We start from the raw sequence: 14,797 nt of genomic DNA on the forward strand, positions 1-14,797 counted from the left end.
AGTTGCGGAATCGGTGGACGTACATTTTGTAATTAAAATACGACAGGGCCACTTACAATAACATTTTCTAGATATACATTTGCGGGCAAAGAGTTACGAGTCCCATTTATACCGGCGCCATTTTGGGCGAGGCCGGGCAGGTCCAAGATATAGTCAAAATGTCTCCACCAACCATCGGCCAGACCAGAACCCCTTTCGGCCCTTTATGCTACAAGATGGTGTCTTCCATTCAGAAAATATTGGTGGCAGCATTTTGAAAGGAAACAGAAACAGCCGTTCTCCTAGTGAGTTTCACATTGTTACATTTAGGAAGAATGTTGAAGAGTAGTATGTGGAAAATCTGAAGCCATTTTTCTACAAACTCTCAATCAGACTTGGATGGAAAAAAAAAACCTGAAGAATGTACAAACTGAAAACCAATTTTTGTCTGTATAGCACCAACAGTAACGCTTGAGTCAGCTTTGTGTCAAGCCGCCATTTTCATTCAATCAATAGCGTCCCCCTGCACACATTCAGGGACCTGGTCGTGTCTTCAGATGAAACGCATTGTAGGAAAAGAAGCAGAAAGGAAAAGGAAAAAAGTTCCGCCGGACCTAGTGAAGCTGCAGCAGGTGCAAATAAGCTTCAGACAGTCTTACAAGCACTGCTCAGAACTCTCAACTGAGGCACTCAACATCCAGGACTTGCCATTCGGATCTTGGCGCCTTGTATTTTTGTTTTGTTTTTGATGGAGGGGAAACAACAAAAATCAGACATTGAAAAAGGCTCAACAGTGCAGGGCGCCTTGTGCTGGTTCCGACCTATTCACACATCGGTCCGCTACTGACATCACCTCATAAACCAACGGGGCACCCCACGCCGACTTTCGGCGCAGCATTGTAGGATGGCCACACCAGTGCGGCAATTTGCTGGACACCACCTCGGTGCCATCCAGATCTCGGCGCGTTCATTCAATCAATAGCGTCCCCCTGCACACATTCAGGGACCTGGTCGTGTCTTCAGAAGAAACGCATTGTAGGAAAAGAAGCAGAAAGGAAAAGGCAAAAAGTTCCGCCGGACCTAGTGAAGCTGCAGCAGGTGCAAATAAGCTTCAGACAGTCCTACAAGCACTGCTCAGAAATCTCAACTGAGGCACTCAACATCCAGGACTTGCCATTCGGATCTTGGCGCCTTGTGCTGGTTCCGACCTATTCACACATCAGTCCACTACTGACATCACCTCATAAGCCAACGGGGCACCCCACGCCGACTTCCGGCGCAGCATTGTAGGATGGCCACACCAGTGCAGCCACTTGCTGGACACCACCTCGGTGCCATCCGGATCTCAGCGCGTTCGAGTCACTGTGCCGGAAGAGTGACCGGAACTCAGCTGAACACGCCGTCTTTCGGCGCAGCATTGTAGGATGGCCACACCAGTACGGCAATTTGCTGGACACCACCTCGGCGCCATCCGGATCTCGGCGCGTTCGAGTCACTGTACCGCAACAGTGACCGCAATTCAGCTGGACACGCCGTCTTTCGGCGCAGCATTGTAGGATGGCCACACCAGTGCGGCAATTTGCTGGACACCACCTCGGTGCCATCCGGATCTCGGCGCGTTGTGCTGCCTTCGGCCTATTCGCACATCGGTCCGCTACTGACGCCGCCTCACGTGCCAACGGATTTTCTACGCTTTTTGTAGCCCTATGTCGCATAACAGGTCATGTGACTTGTTTATAAAACTTTTCATTGGTTCATTTTACTTTTGGTTTCCTAAAGATGGAAGGCTTGGTCATATGACCTAAAAATAACACTTTTCATTGGTTTAGAACATTTTTTTTTCCCAAACGATGAAAGCCCCACCTTGTTTCTGGATCATTCAGACTGAAGCTGGCGTCAGCATGAGAGCACCACCATCTCGTGGCTCCGTCGTGGTCATTCCGCGAGCAATCATGGCAGCCGCTCCCCACCGGAAGTCTGCGGGAGTCGGGGGCCCCCAAGACTTTTATACAATCTTCACGGCTGAGGGGACGCTTTTCGAGAATGGAGCCCAAGCCCTAGCAGGCAAGCGTCCGAGTTCCAAAGTGTCCCAGGGCCATTTCAGTGGACCAGGCCCAAAACCGAGGAGCCGTCCGCCATTTTAAGAGCCATGTGGCAGCCGCCTATCGCTGCACTGCAAGAGTGGGAGCAACTCAACAACATGGTGAGCGAGACGCTGTGGCCGCAAGAGCGAGCGCAACTCAGCTAGATGGCCGCCACCTGGGGAGGCCCGTTCACGCCGGCTCCCCCACGCCCCCCCCCCGGGCCGCCGCACGCCAATTTTCGGAGCAGCATTGTAGGATACCAAAACCAGTGCGGCAGTTTACTGGACATCACCTGGGTGCCTGTCGTACATGTTGTGTCAGCCATGTGACACTGGACACAGACCGCTACTGACGAGGCCTCCCCCCGCACCACCCGGGACGCCCCACGCTGTTTTTCTGTGCTGCATTGTAGGATCCCTAAACCAGTGCGGCACCCAGGCGACATCACCTGGGTGCCGTCCAGAACTCTGCACGTTGTGCTGCCTTGGGACTATTCGCACAACAGACCGCTACTGACGAGGCCTCCTCCCGCCCCACCCGGGACGCCCCACGCCAATTTTCGGAGCAGCATTGTAGGATCCCTAAACCAGTGCGGCACCCAGGCGACATCACCTGGGTGCCGTCCAGAACTCTGCACGTTGTGCTGCCTTGGGACTATTCGCACAAAAGACCGCTTCTAACCATTGTTGCTTTTTGTGTGGAGAAATGTTTAAATGTTTTTAGTTTTTGTTCCGTTTGTTAAAGTTAGTAGTTAATAAAGTTTTATAACCTTACTTTGTTGGAGTGTTATCTATTTTTTTTAAAACGGGTGAATGGGGCCTTGATTCGGGTTATTGTCATGTGTGGGCTTTGGAAGTGTGCTGCTGCAGGATCGGACATTTCAAACTCAAATGCACGTTCTTTTTCTTACCTTTCCGAAGCATGGAGCGCAATAGCAGGCAGAGAAAGGGTGATGCACGTGTTGAACACTACCTGACCTGGCAAGTTGCTGGCAGTGCCCCCCCGCCCGCTCCTGAAAGAGGGCACACACACACCGCCGCCCCGAGTACTTCACAAATCTTTAAAAGACCATGCGCTTGTTCATGAGGCTTAAATGGTTTATCACCTCTTCTAGAACCCCTACATCGACCCTCTGACGTTTCATGGAAAAATTACCATGTAACACAATACCAAGCCCTGTCAGCTGAAACCCCCAAGGAATCGTGGGGCATATTATCAAGGGGGTTTATCTCCGCTTTTTTGGCTTTAAAAACCATGAAAGCGGAGATAAAATTATTTCCCTATTATCAAGCTGTCGCTAACACCAGTTAGTGACAGCTAAAAGGAGATAGCGACCATCTTGGGCCCCGCTTTGCATGTCAGTGATACTTATCACTAATGACATGCAAAGTGGCGTGCCAAGATGTTAGCGACTGGAAACAGTCCCTAACATCGCTATCTCCTATTACCAACTTTTGGAGATATTCGCGCTAAGCGCGAATATCTCCAAAATCTAACACCTGCCCTGAGCAGTTCTTAGCCATGTTATCCAATGGGAGGTGGATAACATGGCTAAGAGCATTAGGTCGATAATACATGAATATCGCTGACTTTTCTGCGATAATAGCAAGGTTTATCTGCGATAAAAATCGCCGATGTGCGGCGATAATTTTTGTCTCTAAACAAGTTATAGACAAAAATTATCGCTAGTTGTTCGTAATATGCCCCCGGGTTTTTGCTTGCAGAAATCGGGAGGCGGGAGACTAGCACTGAAATCAGTACTCACACGCCTGAATCAGGAGGATTGGCATGTCTGAATTCTCTACAGCTGGGGCCATAAACTACATCCGCAGGGTTAGGTGATAGCCTGGAACCAGCCTGGCATCTAAAATGGCTGCCGTGCACGACAAAATTGTGGCATTCGAAAAAAGGCAAGATGGCGCAGCCGCTGGAAGAGATATATCAACATATATCAGCCTCCTCAGCCACCCTCAGGAAACATAGGGGATTAGGATATGTCTCCCGCACCCCCTTATACCTAGTACTTTAATTAACGAAGCACAAAATGGCGAATTCCCGTTTCGCTACCAGTTTGCGGCCCAGTTCGCGGCCCGTGAAGCGCTTCTACCGTGAAAAATCATTTTTTTTTTATTTTCCCCACGGGACCCTTTAATAACCCCAACAACATTCCTAGGGGGTCAAGAGGGGGATACCTTGCCCCCTTTCATTAAATTCCCCCTTCGTTTTCCACCTCTTCTTCTCTCTCGATCCTACCGAGAGACAAGATGGCGTCCGCTCCGGACTGTTTAGAATGTTGACAGACACCGGAGAGCCAATCAGCTTTCTGCGCGCAAAGTTCCGATAAGCGAAAAGTAAGCGGACCGGATCGCTGCCCGGAGCGCTGTTACAGATATATATCTTGATTTAAACGTTAATTTCTCAAAAACTACTGGAGCACATATATTGAGACCTAGCAAAGGCACATCGGGCTAACAGTCCCTACAATTTTGCCAAGTTTCGTGCAAATCCATTCAGCCGTTCGAGCTAAAAGTGAGTCCAACCGCCCTATGGAAAACTCAATGCAAAAAACGCGTTTTGGGACCCCCCTTTTTTCTCAGCCCCCCCTTGACGAAACCCCACCAAATTTTCAGGGGCTGCTCAGAAACAGAATGTGCCATTTTCCTGAAAATTTCAGCCGATTCCGTCCACAAACGCCAAAGTTATTAGACATAGAATTTTCAAAAGTCCCATAGGGAAAAAATCCTAACTATATATACCTACTGGCGATAGCCAGTAGGTAATATATATATATATATATATATATATATATATATATATATATATATATATATATATATATATATTTCACTTACCTGATATATACTTACGTTTTCGTTGTAAAGTCGTGTGGATAAGACATGTGCTTGGTAAAGGAATGCGTTGTAATGCCATACATCCTACAGGAACTGCTGTTATTTTTAGTACATAATGTCTTAGTCTTCTGTATAGAGACACTGTTTGATTTATAATCTTATAATCTCTTAACCTGTAGTTGTTGTGGATTCGAAAAAGGTGTGTACACAGCCAGTATGGGGTATGTTGCCCCTTCTTTACTGAGAGAACCAAGTCTGACATTCTGATGGATGTGTGGTAGTTGACAACCAAGGCAATTTTGTTCTTCCTTATAAGTTAAAAGAGATTCTAAGTACGGATAATGCCCTATATCTTGCAGGGTTGGGTGTCCGTTTACCTGAATGAAAATGACCCTTTGTGGCATCTCTTCGATCAAAGTCTCCCATGTTTATGAGATCTCAAAGACTATACAACATGTGCATTGACCACAAATGTTACTAAACCCCTATTGTTGGCAACAGGTTGATTTTGAGTTGTTGTGCAACTGCTGCACTGTAAGTTATTCCCAGCTGAACAGTAGCCACCTCTACAAATAGTAGAAACCATAGATTGGGGAAGAAATGTTTTTAAAGCAAAGCTTACCAAAGCTTCAGTAAACGGGGAGGGTTCCTATTTAACACGAAGAAGGTAACCAATATCATAACGAACATCTGAGTGTAATTGTAGTTTTTGGAGTGTGTCGTCAAAAACGACTCAGTCGTGAAAATTCCATGGCCCTTCATTGGGCACCAAATTATACAAAATCTATAGATCCCCAGAGACGCACAGTTTGGATTACTAGCCCTCCAAGGTTGCATGGACTGGTTTCAGTTCAACTGTGAATTATAAAGCTGGTTGGTCCTCTGCCCTGACACTATTCCACTCAGCAGTCCTGCACGTGCAGTGTTTTTAGGTCTCCTAGATTGTTCAGCGAGAAAGCGTCAATCCAAACAATCTTTTGTTTATGAATAACACACTCCGATGTAGCACTAGGAAACTGGGACATGTAGTTTATCAGAACTCCTACTAGAAATTTTGATCAGTGATATGCATTGCGTTGATTGTAATTTTGAATAGAGACACAGTTGTCTACACGACATGGCCCTCTATAACTTAGTCAGCCGTTTTTCAGAGGTGGGGAAGAAGGAGGCGGGAGCTGGGTCAGAAGAACTGGGCTCCCTTGGAAGAGTGGTTCTGGGACTAGATAGGGTTCGTATTGTCTCCTGTTATTCTATTTATTCCCTGGGTCTGTTGTGGTGTTTTATATGCTCCTCTTTCTTTCCCCTCTTCCTTTGTTGTTATGAATTCTGCCATGTACTGTCTGTAAATGTATAATGTGTTGCCGCAATTTATTTTGTTTGTCTCTCTTTCTGTTGATTTTTATTCAAGCTTGAATAAAGAACTCGTACTAGAAATTTTGATCAGTGATATTCATTGCAGTGATTTTCATTTTGAATAGAGACACAGTTGTCTAAAAGACTAGGATCTTGTTCATTCGAACATCACTGGCAGTGCTGAAATGTTTGAGACCGCTCCTGTTGGGTGCTACACTGGTAATTTCTATATAGATAATTAGCATTATGGTTCTTCACATTTTCATAATTGGTGTGTACATAAATAATGAAAGCAGAAATAATATAGAAAATGTACCTGAAATAAGTATTGTTGCATTCTAGGACTCAAAGTAGGTTCTAATGTCTATTGCAAATCTTCTGGTTACAGGTTTTCAAGCAACAATCAGCGCTCCCCATATGGTAAGGAGAAGTTGCTTACTTATGTATGGATAAAAATAATTTATGGAATGTTTAATTAAGTTTGATGCATTTATTGCCCCGGGTCTCTCCGTGGTTAACGACGTTTGAGGAGGGTTCTAAAAATGTAATTTTTCAGACCTGTAATTTTTTGCCTTAGTGGATGTAGTTAACAGCTGTTCTGGTTTGACAACCTGTCTGCAGTGTTTTACTTGGCTCCCTGGTCTCATCCACCAGATATTTAACCTGCTTTACCTCTCTGGCACTGAACCTACAATCCAGGCAAATTTCAGTTCACTGCCAGCATTCTACATTTTCTAAAGCAATCTCAGGTTCCTATACGCTGTTCTTAATAAGCATTTGCGTCTATTGCCTGGTAGGAATCGAAATAAACCCGAACCCCATCACATGTGCTGAGAAGTTACTAGAGCTCAATTTGGACAAAGGGAAAAAACTACTCCCATTTGTACCAGTGGAACAGCCTAGCACCGGTAATTTAATAGTTGTTTTCTTTTCTACTATTCAGTGTTTTTTAGGGTTTACGTTGCCCTAAGTGAAGGAAGGCGAGGGACTGGCACAGCGTGACAGAAAGAATGGCTTATGCTGAAAGAGCACCAGAACTAGGCTGCTGAACTCTCATGAATGCATACTACTTTTATGCCAAGTCACTGCACCACCACAGGAGTCATGAGTCCATATCGCAGGCTGGATTCCTTTGCAAACATGCTTTTCTCAATATAAAACATTTTACATTTTAATAGTATTAAAGTACCAGTAACATAGAGCAAAAGAGAAAAGCAGTAAACCTGTTTGATGATACAAATCACTTCCGGAGCCCTGAGAATGCTCACGTCCATATATATAAGAATCACCCATAATAACAAACTTCTGTGCAATGCATGTTGTTCATTGCTGGCTAAAAGGGAAAGAGATTGGGCAGTGGAGAGATAAAGAGCAAAGATTCAAGTTCAGTTTGATAAACCTTAACCCCAATTAATCCCTGTACACCTCCGCCATCGTCCAGAAGTTGCCCTAACAAAATCTTAGTTGTACAGTCACCCCCTACCTGATGAAGACTCTCTACCCCTGGAACTGTGGAAATTCAATACGGTTTGGTGAACATTATCTGCGCCATCTTACCTTTCGCCCCGATGCCACACTCTTCGTCGCACACGCCCACCACATTAGCTGCCTTGACCAGAACCACCCTCTGCACACCCCTGACCCCCAGCACGGCTCTCCACCTACACAAGCACCCCCACGCACTGATCACTCCCGCTTTCACAAGCCTTGCGCGTAAGCGGCAGTCATTTTGAGCACCTTGGCCCCTCTGCCCCTCGCTGATAGCCAGCGCGTCTCTCTCTCTCTCTCTCTCTCTCTCTCTCTCTCTCTCTCTCTCTCTCTCTCTCTCTCTCTCTCTCTCTCTCTCTCTCTCTCTCTCTCTCCCTCTCTCCCTCTCTCTCTCCCTCTCTCCCTCTCTCTCTCCCTCTCTCCCTCTCTCCCTCTCTCCCTCTCTCCCTCTCTCCCTCTCTCCCTCTCTCCCTCTCTCCCTCTCTACCTCTCTACCTCTCTACCTCTCTACCTCTCTACCTCTCTACCTCTCTACCTCTCTACCTCTCTCTCTCTACCTCTCTACCTCTCTCTCTCTCTCTCTACCTCTCTCTCTCTCTCTCTCTACCTCTCTCTCTCTCTCTCTACCTCTCTCTCTCTCTCTACCTCCCTCTCTCTCTCTCTCTCTCTCTCTCTCTCTACCTCACAGGCATCCCCCGCACGCTGACAACCCCCTCACTCTCACATGCCTTGGGTCATAAACCCCTCTTCAGCGCAGATCTGCCTCAGAATCCCATCCTGTTCCCAGCGCACACCTCCCTTCGTTCCTTTCATAGTCTCAGGCCCTTTGATGCAAACCTCCCTTTCCTGTGTGCCCGTCTGTCTTCCTTGTTCCCAAGCCACCACCTGGCCCTGCGGATACTGTTTATTACCCCGTACAGTAGGAAGCCTCCCCATCAAAAAGACCCCCGAGCCGATCAAAGCCCCCACCCTACGAGATCCGATCAAACTTCACACATTCCGTGAATCGGCGGAATGTCCTACTGCGCGATAAACATCACCTGTTGTGACCGGGGTGGGGAATTCAACTGTAAATGTATGTGGGAATGGGCCTGAAGGGGAGATTCCGAGGATGTTCTTTCACATATCAAAGTGTTGCAAGAATGTGTTACGTGCAATAAAGATCATAAACCTGAGTATAAGAGGCCAGGCCTCAGAGATTCAGCTAGAGCACCTTGTGACGATACTTGCTGTCTGAATTGATGTGTTCTCCTCCGGAGAGAATAAACCCTCGTTTCCTGCCTTTCAGTCTCCAGCGCCTGCTTCTTCATTGATTAAATATTGGTGGGTCATAGAGGCGACACCGCCGGGAAACACAAAAAGGGTCTTTGGTCACTGGTTGTCTACGACCCCTTTTACAGAACCTGTATCCTTTTCCTCCTCTAAACCATGCACATAGTTCTTGACTGCAACACTATGTGAAAAGAAACTGCTTGCTGGTATGAGAGACTCTCAGTTGTGCAAGAAACCGAACCAATGCCTACTCGATACTGTCTCCTCAATGCCCTGCCAAGAGTTCCTCCCAATGTCTGTAAGATCCTTTTTCCTGTACAGAGAATCGGGGGACATATCAAGGAAAATAACACAACTGTGATTGTAGAGTGAAATCTTTCTGAATTTCATAGCCTCTCACTTGGGCTAGAGTTTCTCACCCCCAGCTTAAGAAGGCACACTTTTGTAGCATGAATGTTCTGGGGTGGCTAACCCGGAGTATAGGATTTTTCACGTCCAGCAGTGCTTTCAAAACAAGCCAGGGGCTCTGCGAACAGATGCGCACCAGTTTGGGAGCAATTGAAGCATTGCCATTCAAAGTTCTCTCATGTATTCCTAAATCTGTTTTTTTGTCTGCTTTTCCTTGAAACGATTCAAGGAATCAATGGGGTTACCTCAATGTTTATAAGACTTTGCCTGCTTCTTAATTTCCTGGGTGAAAACATTTTGTTTAGAAGTAATATTCCTTTTTTACCATAACAGCATTTCAGTTTGCAGAATGTAGTTAATATTCCTTTGTTGCATACTTAATTAGAATCATTACAATGTATGTACATAAGCTTAAATATAAATCGGGTTTTATCAGAAAAGTGAGAAAACTGTAAAGGTTGCTATCATAGACATAAACATAATCGGGGATATAGCACACGCTAGGCCACATTTATATGGATGCGGTACAAAAGGGGGTGGTGATGGACGGAGCATCTGAATCAATCAAACACTCACACCCAGTCAAAAGATCTGGGTTTAATCCATCACCGTTCTTAAGCCCACTCTGCCACCCCAGTTCAGACATGGCTATATGCAAATCAGTCTGACCCTGTGCCTCATGGGAGCAGTCCAGCCCGAACTGCCAAGCCATGTCTTCCCTGGACCGGAAACAAGCTTCCGAGGACCGGTTTCTGGCATTCCAGCCGTCTTCATCCCAGCTTGCTTGAATCCAGTGGCAAAGTGAGCAAGGTACTCCCGTCTGAGCATACCCTGCCACACTTATGGCGGCCAAAAGCGGTACGAAAGGGGCTGGTGATGGACATTTATATGGATGGCATAACAATTGCAGGTTAATAGGCAGTGCCTGGGCTAAAACAAGATCATTGGTATGCAAAATTGGCATGGCTGGCAAATATTACATGTAATGCTTATTGTCTTAGTCTCAAGCGTAGATTAAATCTGTTTTAAGTAAGTGAAATGAAAGTTTGGGAGTCCTAGATAATACATAAAGGTAGATGTCTGCTCAATTCTGTGAAAAGTAGTTTAAATGTACAAAACAGTGCTTACAGTGAATCCGATCTGGAAGCCATAAAGCAGTTTGTTGTCTAATCATATATTGGAAGAGTGCCTAGTAAAAGCATTTTAACGATCTATCCAAACGGAAATCCAAAACCTATCATACAAAGCGTTAAAGTTCAGTTGTTTCAGTGATGTTAATTAGAGTGGTGATCAGTCTTAATGTCTTTAAGTAATACTTGTGACAGGCTAATTGATGTATTTGCCGAATGTTGCCAAGTCACACAGCTCGAGTATGTTAAAAAACTAATTTGTAGCCTCCGTGCAAGTTTGTGTCCCGTGTGTGAAGAACAAGGGTTTTAGCAATGTGAGGCGAGCCTTCAAAAGTGGAGGGCAGCAGCACAAAAGGTGATTAAACGTTTCCTTTTGACATCCACAGAGTCTACACTTGACTATCATGGAATGGGAGTGCTATTTTGGGTTCATCTCTTTTATCTATAGGCTCATCAACCTTGCACCCATAATTTGTTTTAAACATGTCTTACCGATCGAGCGCTGGAGGTATGGCTGTTGTCTCAGATAAGGCTGTTCGTGGTGGTCCTATGATATGGCCAATGCTTCAAATACCGGAGTGCAATTTGACTTTAATTTGGCCGATTCATATGGAATTGAGGGCATTTTTATCTGCCTTTTATTATTATTATTATTATTATTATTATTATTATTAACAATAATATTATTTATTGCCATTTGTAAAGCACACATGAAGACACCATATTTAGAAGAGCCATGTTTTTTAAAAGTTTTCGAAACCTCATTAACGAAGTGCAGTTTCTTATATACTGAGGCAGAGCGTGCCACAGTTTCGGCCCTAAATAAGCAAAAGAACATCCGCCTGATCGAGCCCGGTGGATTCTGGGCACACAGTATCAGACCTGGCTGGCAGATCTCAAATCGAGGTAGGGGATATAAGGGGGAGAACAGCACTTGTACATGTTTTAGGCAAAGTCCTGCTTTAGCTTTAAACATCAAGCAGAGATTTTTAAATTGTACTCTTTTTCTGATAGGTAGCCAGTGCAGCATTTGGAGAGAATGGGAGCCAGCAGTACTGCTCGGAAGTAGAGTAAGAAGCCTAGCTCCAGAAGTATGCACCACCTGAAGATGACGGGTAGCCGCCTTGTCAGCGCCCAGATAGAGAACATTTCCATAATCCAGTCTTGAGAGGATGTGGGCCTGAATTAGCGTTCTCAGTGCCAAGTGAGGAATAATCCAAATAGTTTTTCTCACCCATTTTTATGACTTCAAAGCGGGTAGATTCTACTATAGCAGCTTGAGGGCGCATAGACAATGCATCATTTAACCAGAAGCCCAGGCTTTTCACTTTGGTAGAAGGGGTAGGAACAATTCCTAAAGATGCAGGCCAGTACTCCGGGCCCCACGATTGAGGGTTTCTACACACAATCCAAACCTCTGTTTTGTCGCCATTCAATTTAAGCAAATTGCCTTCCATCCAGGAGGCAAGTCGTCTAAGACCAAGGTCGATTAACTCAGCGGGGTGCTTCTGAGGGAACGACCACCAGAAAATAATTTGGGTGCCGTCCGCAAACAAAAATAGTATCCAAAAGAGACCGTTAGTTATAGATTCCTTACCTTATAATTACAGTCAGCCTGGATCAGGAGAATTTTTTCTTACCAGTACTCTTGCCAGCTTGTAGGTGGTGTCTGTTGTCGACGTCATGTTCGCCAGGCTGAAATTGCGGTGTCTACTTACATGCCGCCCCTGCACGCTGACGTCAGCTCTTTATTTTTCCGTGCTAGTTTAGCGCAGATCCAGAGAGACTTGCACCTTTATTCACATTTTGACCAAACCTTTTTGAGTCTTCGACTCCCGATTCGCCAGGGATGTCTCACTGTCAACCGGGTTTAATCCTTGCGAGGCCTGTCACAGGCTGATGTCTGTGACGGATTCACACCTCATGTGCCTTTGTGTCTGGAACGCGACCACGACCCAGAGTCGTTCTCAGACTGTCGGGCCATGAATCCAAAGTCTTTGCGGGAGCGGTCCAGAAAGCTCTTGGTGTCCCAGCAGTTGACTCCGCGTTGCTCCCTGTTTCCTTCGAGAGGAAGGTCTTGAGGCCGCTTGCGGAGCCCCCACACCTCTTAACACACAAAATCTTCAAAGTCTTCGGGTAAGTCAAAGACCAAGAAAAAGGCAAAGAAGCACCGGCTCTATTTACCTTCTCCTCGTCTGTCGGCTAATGCGGCGTGGGATCCGGAGCGTTGTCGCTCTAAGGCTCCGTCTCGTGCCTCCTTCAGGGACGACTCCGAGCCGTCTCCCATTTCCGGGAGCTGGAGCGTCCCCTGCCCAACTTGTTACATTTTACGAAGCCTTTCATCGTAACCTTGGGCAGCCAGACTCTGCTGGCACGTCTTCAGGCCCAAGCTGAGCCGGTCAGGGGTCCCTGGGCCTTCGATGTCGGTGGCTGTGGACCCGCGCCATAGGGCCCCCACGGATCTAGGCATGGATCCCTACCGACGCTGGTTGATCTTACCCGGTGTCGATCCCGGCCCGACTGCGCCCCGGTCATCGCCATCCCCATTTCCCCCCCCCCCCCCCAGAAATGGGGCCGGAGCGAGGCATGAGAGTACTTTGTTCCCCTGTTCATCCCTGGTGTTCCCGATCACCCAGAAAGTAGTCTTAAGGACTGGGAGGTTTCGCTTGTCCCTTTAGCAGACCAGCTGGAAGAGCTGGACTGGAAAGAAGACCTGGGTGACGCCAGGGGTCTGGACACTTCTCCAGACCTTGGCATTGTTCCCCCACCCCCTCACCGTGGCTATGAAGGAGGCAGTGTCCTAGGCTGTGGTGGGGTGAGTAGGGCGGCCGAGGACTTGGGCCTTGAGCTCCATTCAGTGGTGGTCGGGACTAACCTCCTGACTAGGTGCTTCAACCTGTGGCATCCCCTTCCGAACCCCTATTACCCTTCAATGAAGCCCTTCTAAGCACCTGGTCCAACCCAGCACAGGGACTACTGTGGAAAGGACGATCGCCTGCCGCCATCGCCCGGATCCGGGCGACCCAGTTTTCCTCACCAAACACCCTTCCCCCGAGAGCTTGGTGGTCCAAGCCTCTTCCTCCAAGGGCGCATTCCCTTCGGCTCCCCCAGATAGGGAATCCAAGAAACTGGATCACCTTGGGAAGCGCATGTTTTCTTCCTCCAGCGTAGCCCTGCGGTCTGTAAATACTGCGTGCCTCTTGGGCCGATACTCCTATACCATCTGGGACTCCGTTGTGCAAGTGCTGCCTCAGTGCCCGGAGGAGGCCCGAGCCGTTCTCTGCCAGGCAGTGGCGGATGGGAGAGACTCAGCCAAATTCTCAAAAAGATGTGGACTAGACACCACCGATTCACTAGGCAGAGCGATTGCCACGTCAGTAGCCCTTTGGCGCTACCTCTAGTTGAGGACATCTGGCTTTTCGGGGGATTTCCAGTTTACCTTGATAGACCTGCCTTTTTGATGGACATTACCTCTTTGGTGACAAAGCAGACTTGGTGCTGCAGAGCTTTAAAGATTCTCAGGCTATGGCCAGATCTTTGGGCCTCGTTGCTTCTTCCCGTCCACTCCAGTCTGCTTTTTGTCCCTTTTGTGGCTACAGAGCCATCGGTTCAGGCAAGCTGCCCAGCCTCTGTGTGGTCTCAGACCTGGGGCCCAGCGATCTTGTGGGTCTGGGAACCAGCGGGCAAGCCAGTCCAACCTTCACCCTCCCCACCCCCATTCCCCCACCCCCCCATCCCTGGAGCAGCCTCCAAGCCTTCCTTGCCTGACCTTTCAGGACCATCAACTACCAGTGGGATTCGGCATCACCTCCCCCACTGGCAATCCATCTTGTCCGACATGCAGGTTTTGCAAATAGTCTGAATTGGCTACTCCCTCCCCTTCAAGACTACCCCTCTCTCCATGCCACCGTCTTTCAATAGCATGTTGGAGGGTCATTTGGCGCTTCTCCGCCAGGAAGTCTCAGCTGTCTTGGCCAAGGTAGCTATTGAGATGGTCCCTGTGCCAGAAATAGGTCGTGGTTGCTATTCCCGCTACTTTCTGGTGCCCAAAAAGGACAAAGGCCTACATCTTCTTCTAGATCTCTGGGCACTCCGCCACTTACGCCAGCAGAAGAAGTTCAAAATGCTCATGATAGTTCAGGTCCTATCTGCCCTCGATCCTGGAGACTGCATGATGGCATTGGACTTGCAGGACGCCTATTTCTATATTCCCGTCCTGCTGGCCCACATT

General features: G+C 47.4%; 1 protein-coding gene across 2 annotated transcripts in view; it reads left to right on the forward strand.

Moving 5' to 3' along the window:
* Positions 1–14,797, forward strand: part of LOC147708968 (protein-L-isoaspartate(D-aspartate) O-methyltransferase) — a 254,816-nt gene that overhangs the window by 50,154 nt on the left and 189,865 nt on the right. For both annotated transcript variants that reach the window (XM_086927565.1, XM_086927566.1), the window contains exon 3: positions 6,657–6,688. In XM_086927565.1, the coding sequence (XP_086783691.1) occupies positions 6,657–6,688 (32 nt within the window). The remainder of the gene's footprint in view (positions 1–6,656; positions 6,689–14,797) is intronic.

This window comes from Lissotriton vulgaris, chromosome 6 (assembly GCF_964263255.1).
Source record: "Lissotriton vulgaris chromosome 6, aLisVul1.2, whole genome shotgun sequence".
Classification (NCBI taxonomy): Eukaryota; Metazoa; Chordata; class Amphibia; order Caudata; family Salamandridae; genus Lissotriton; species Lissotriton vulgaris.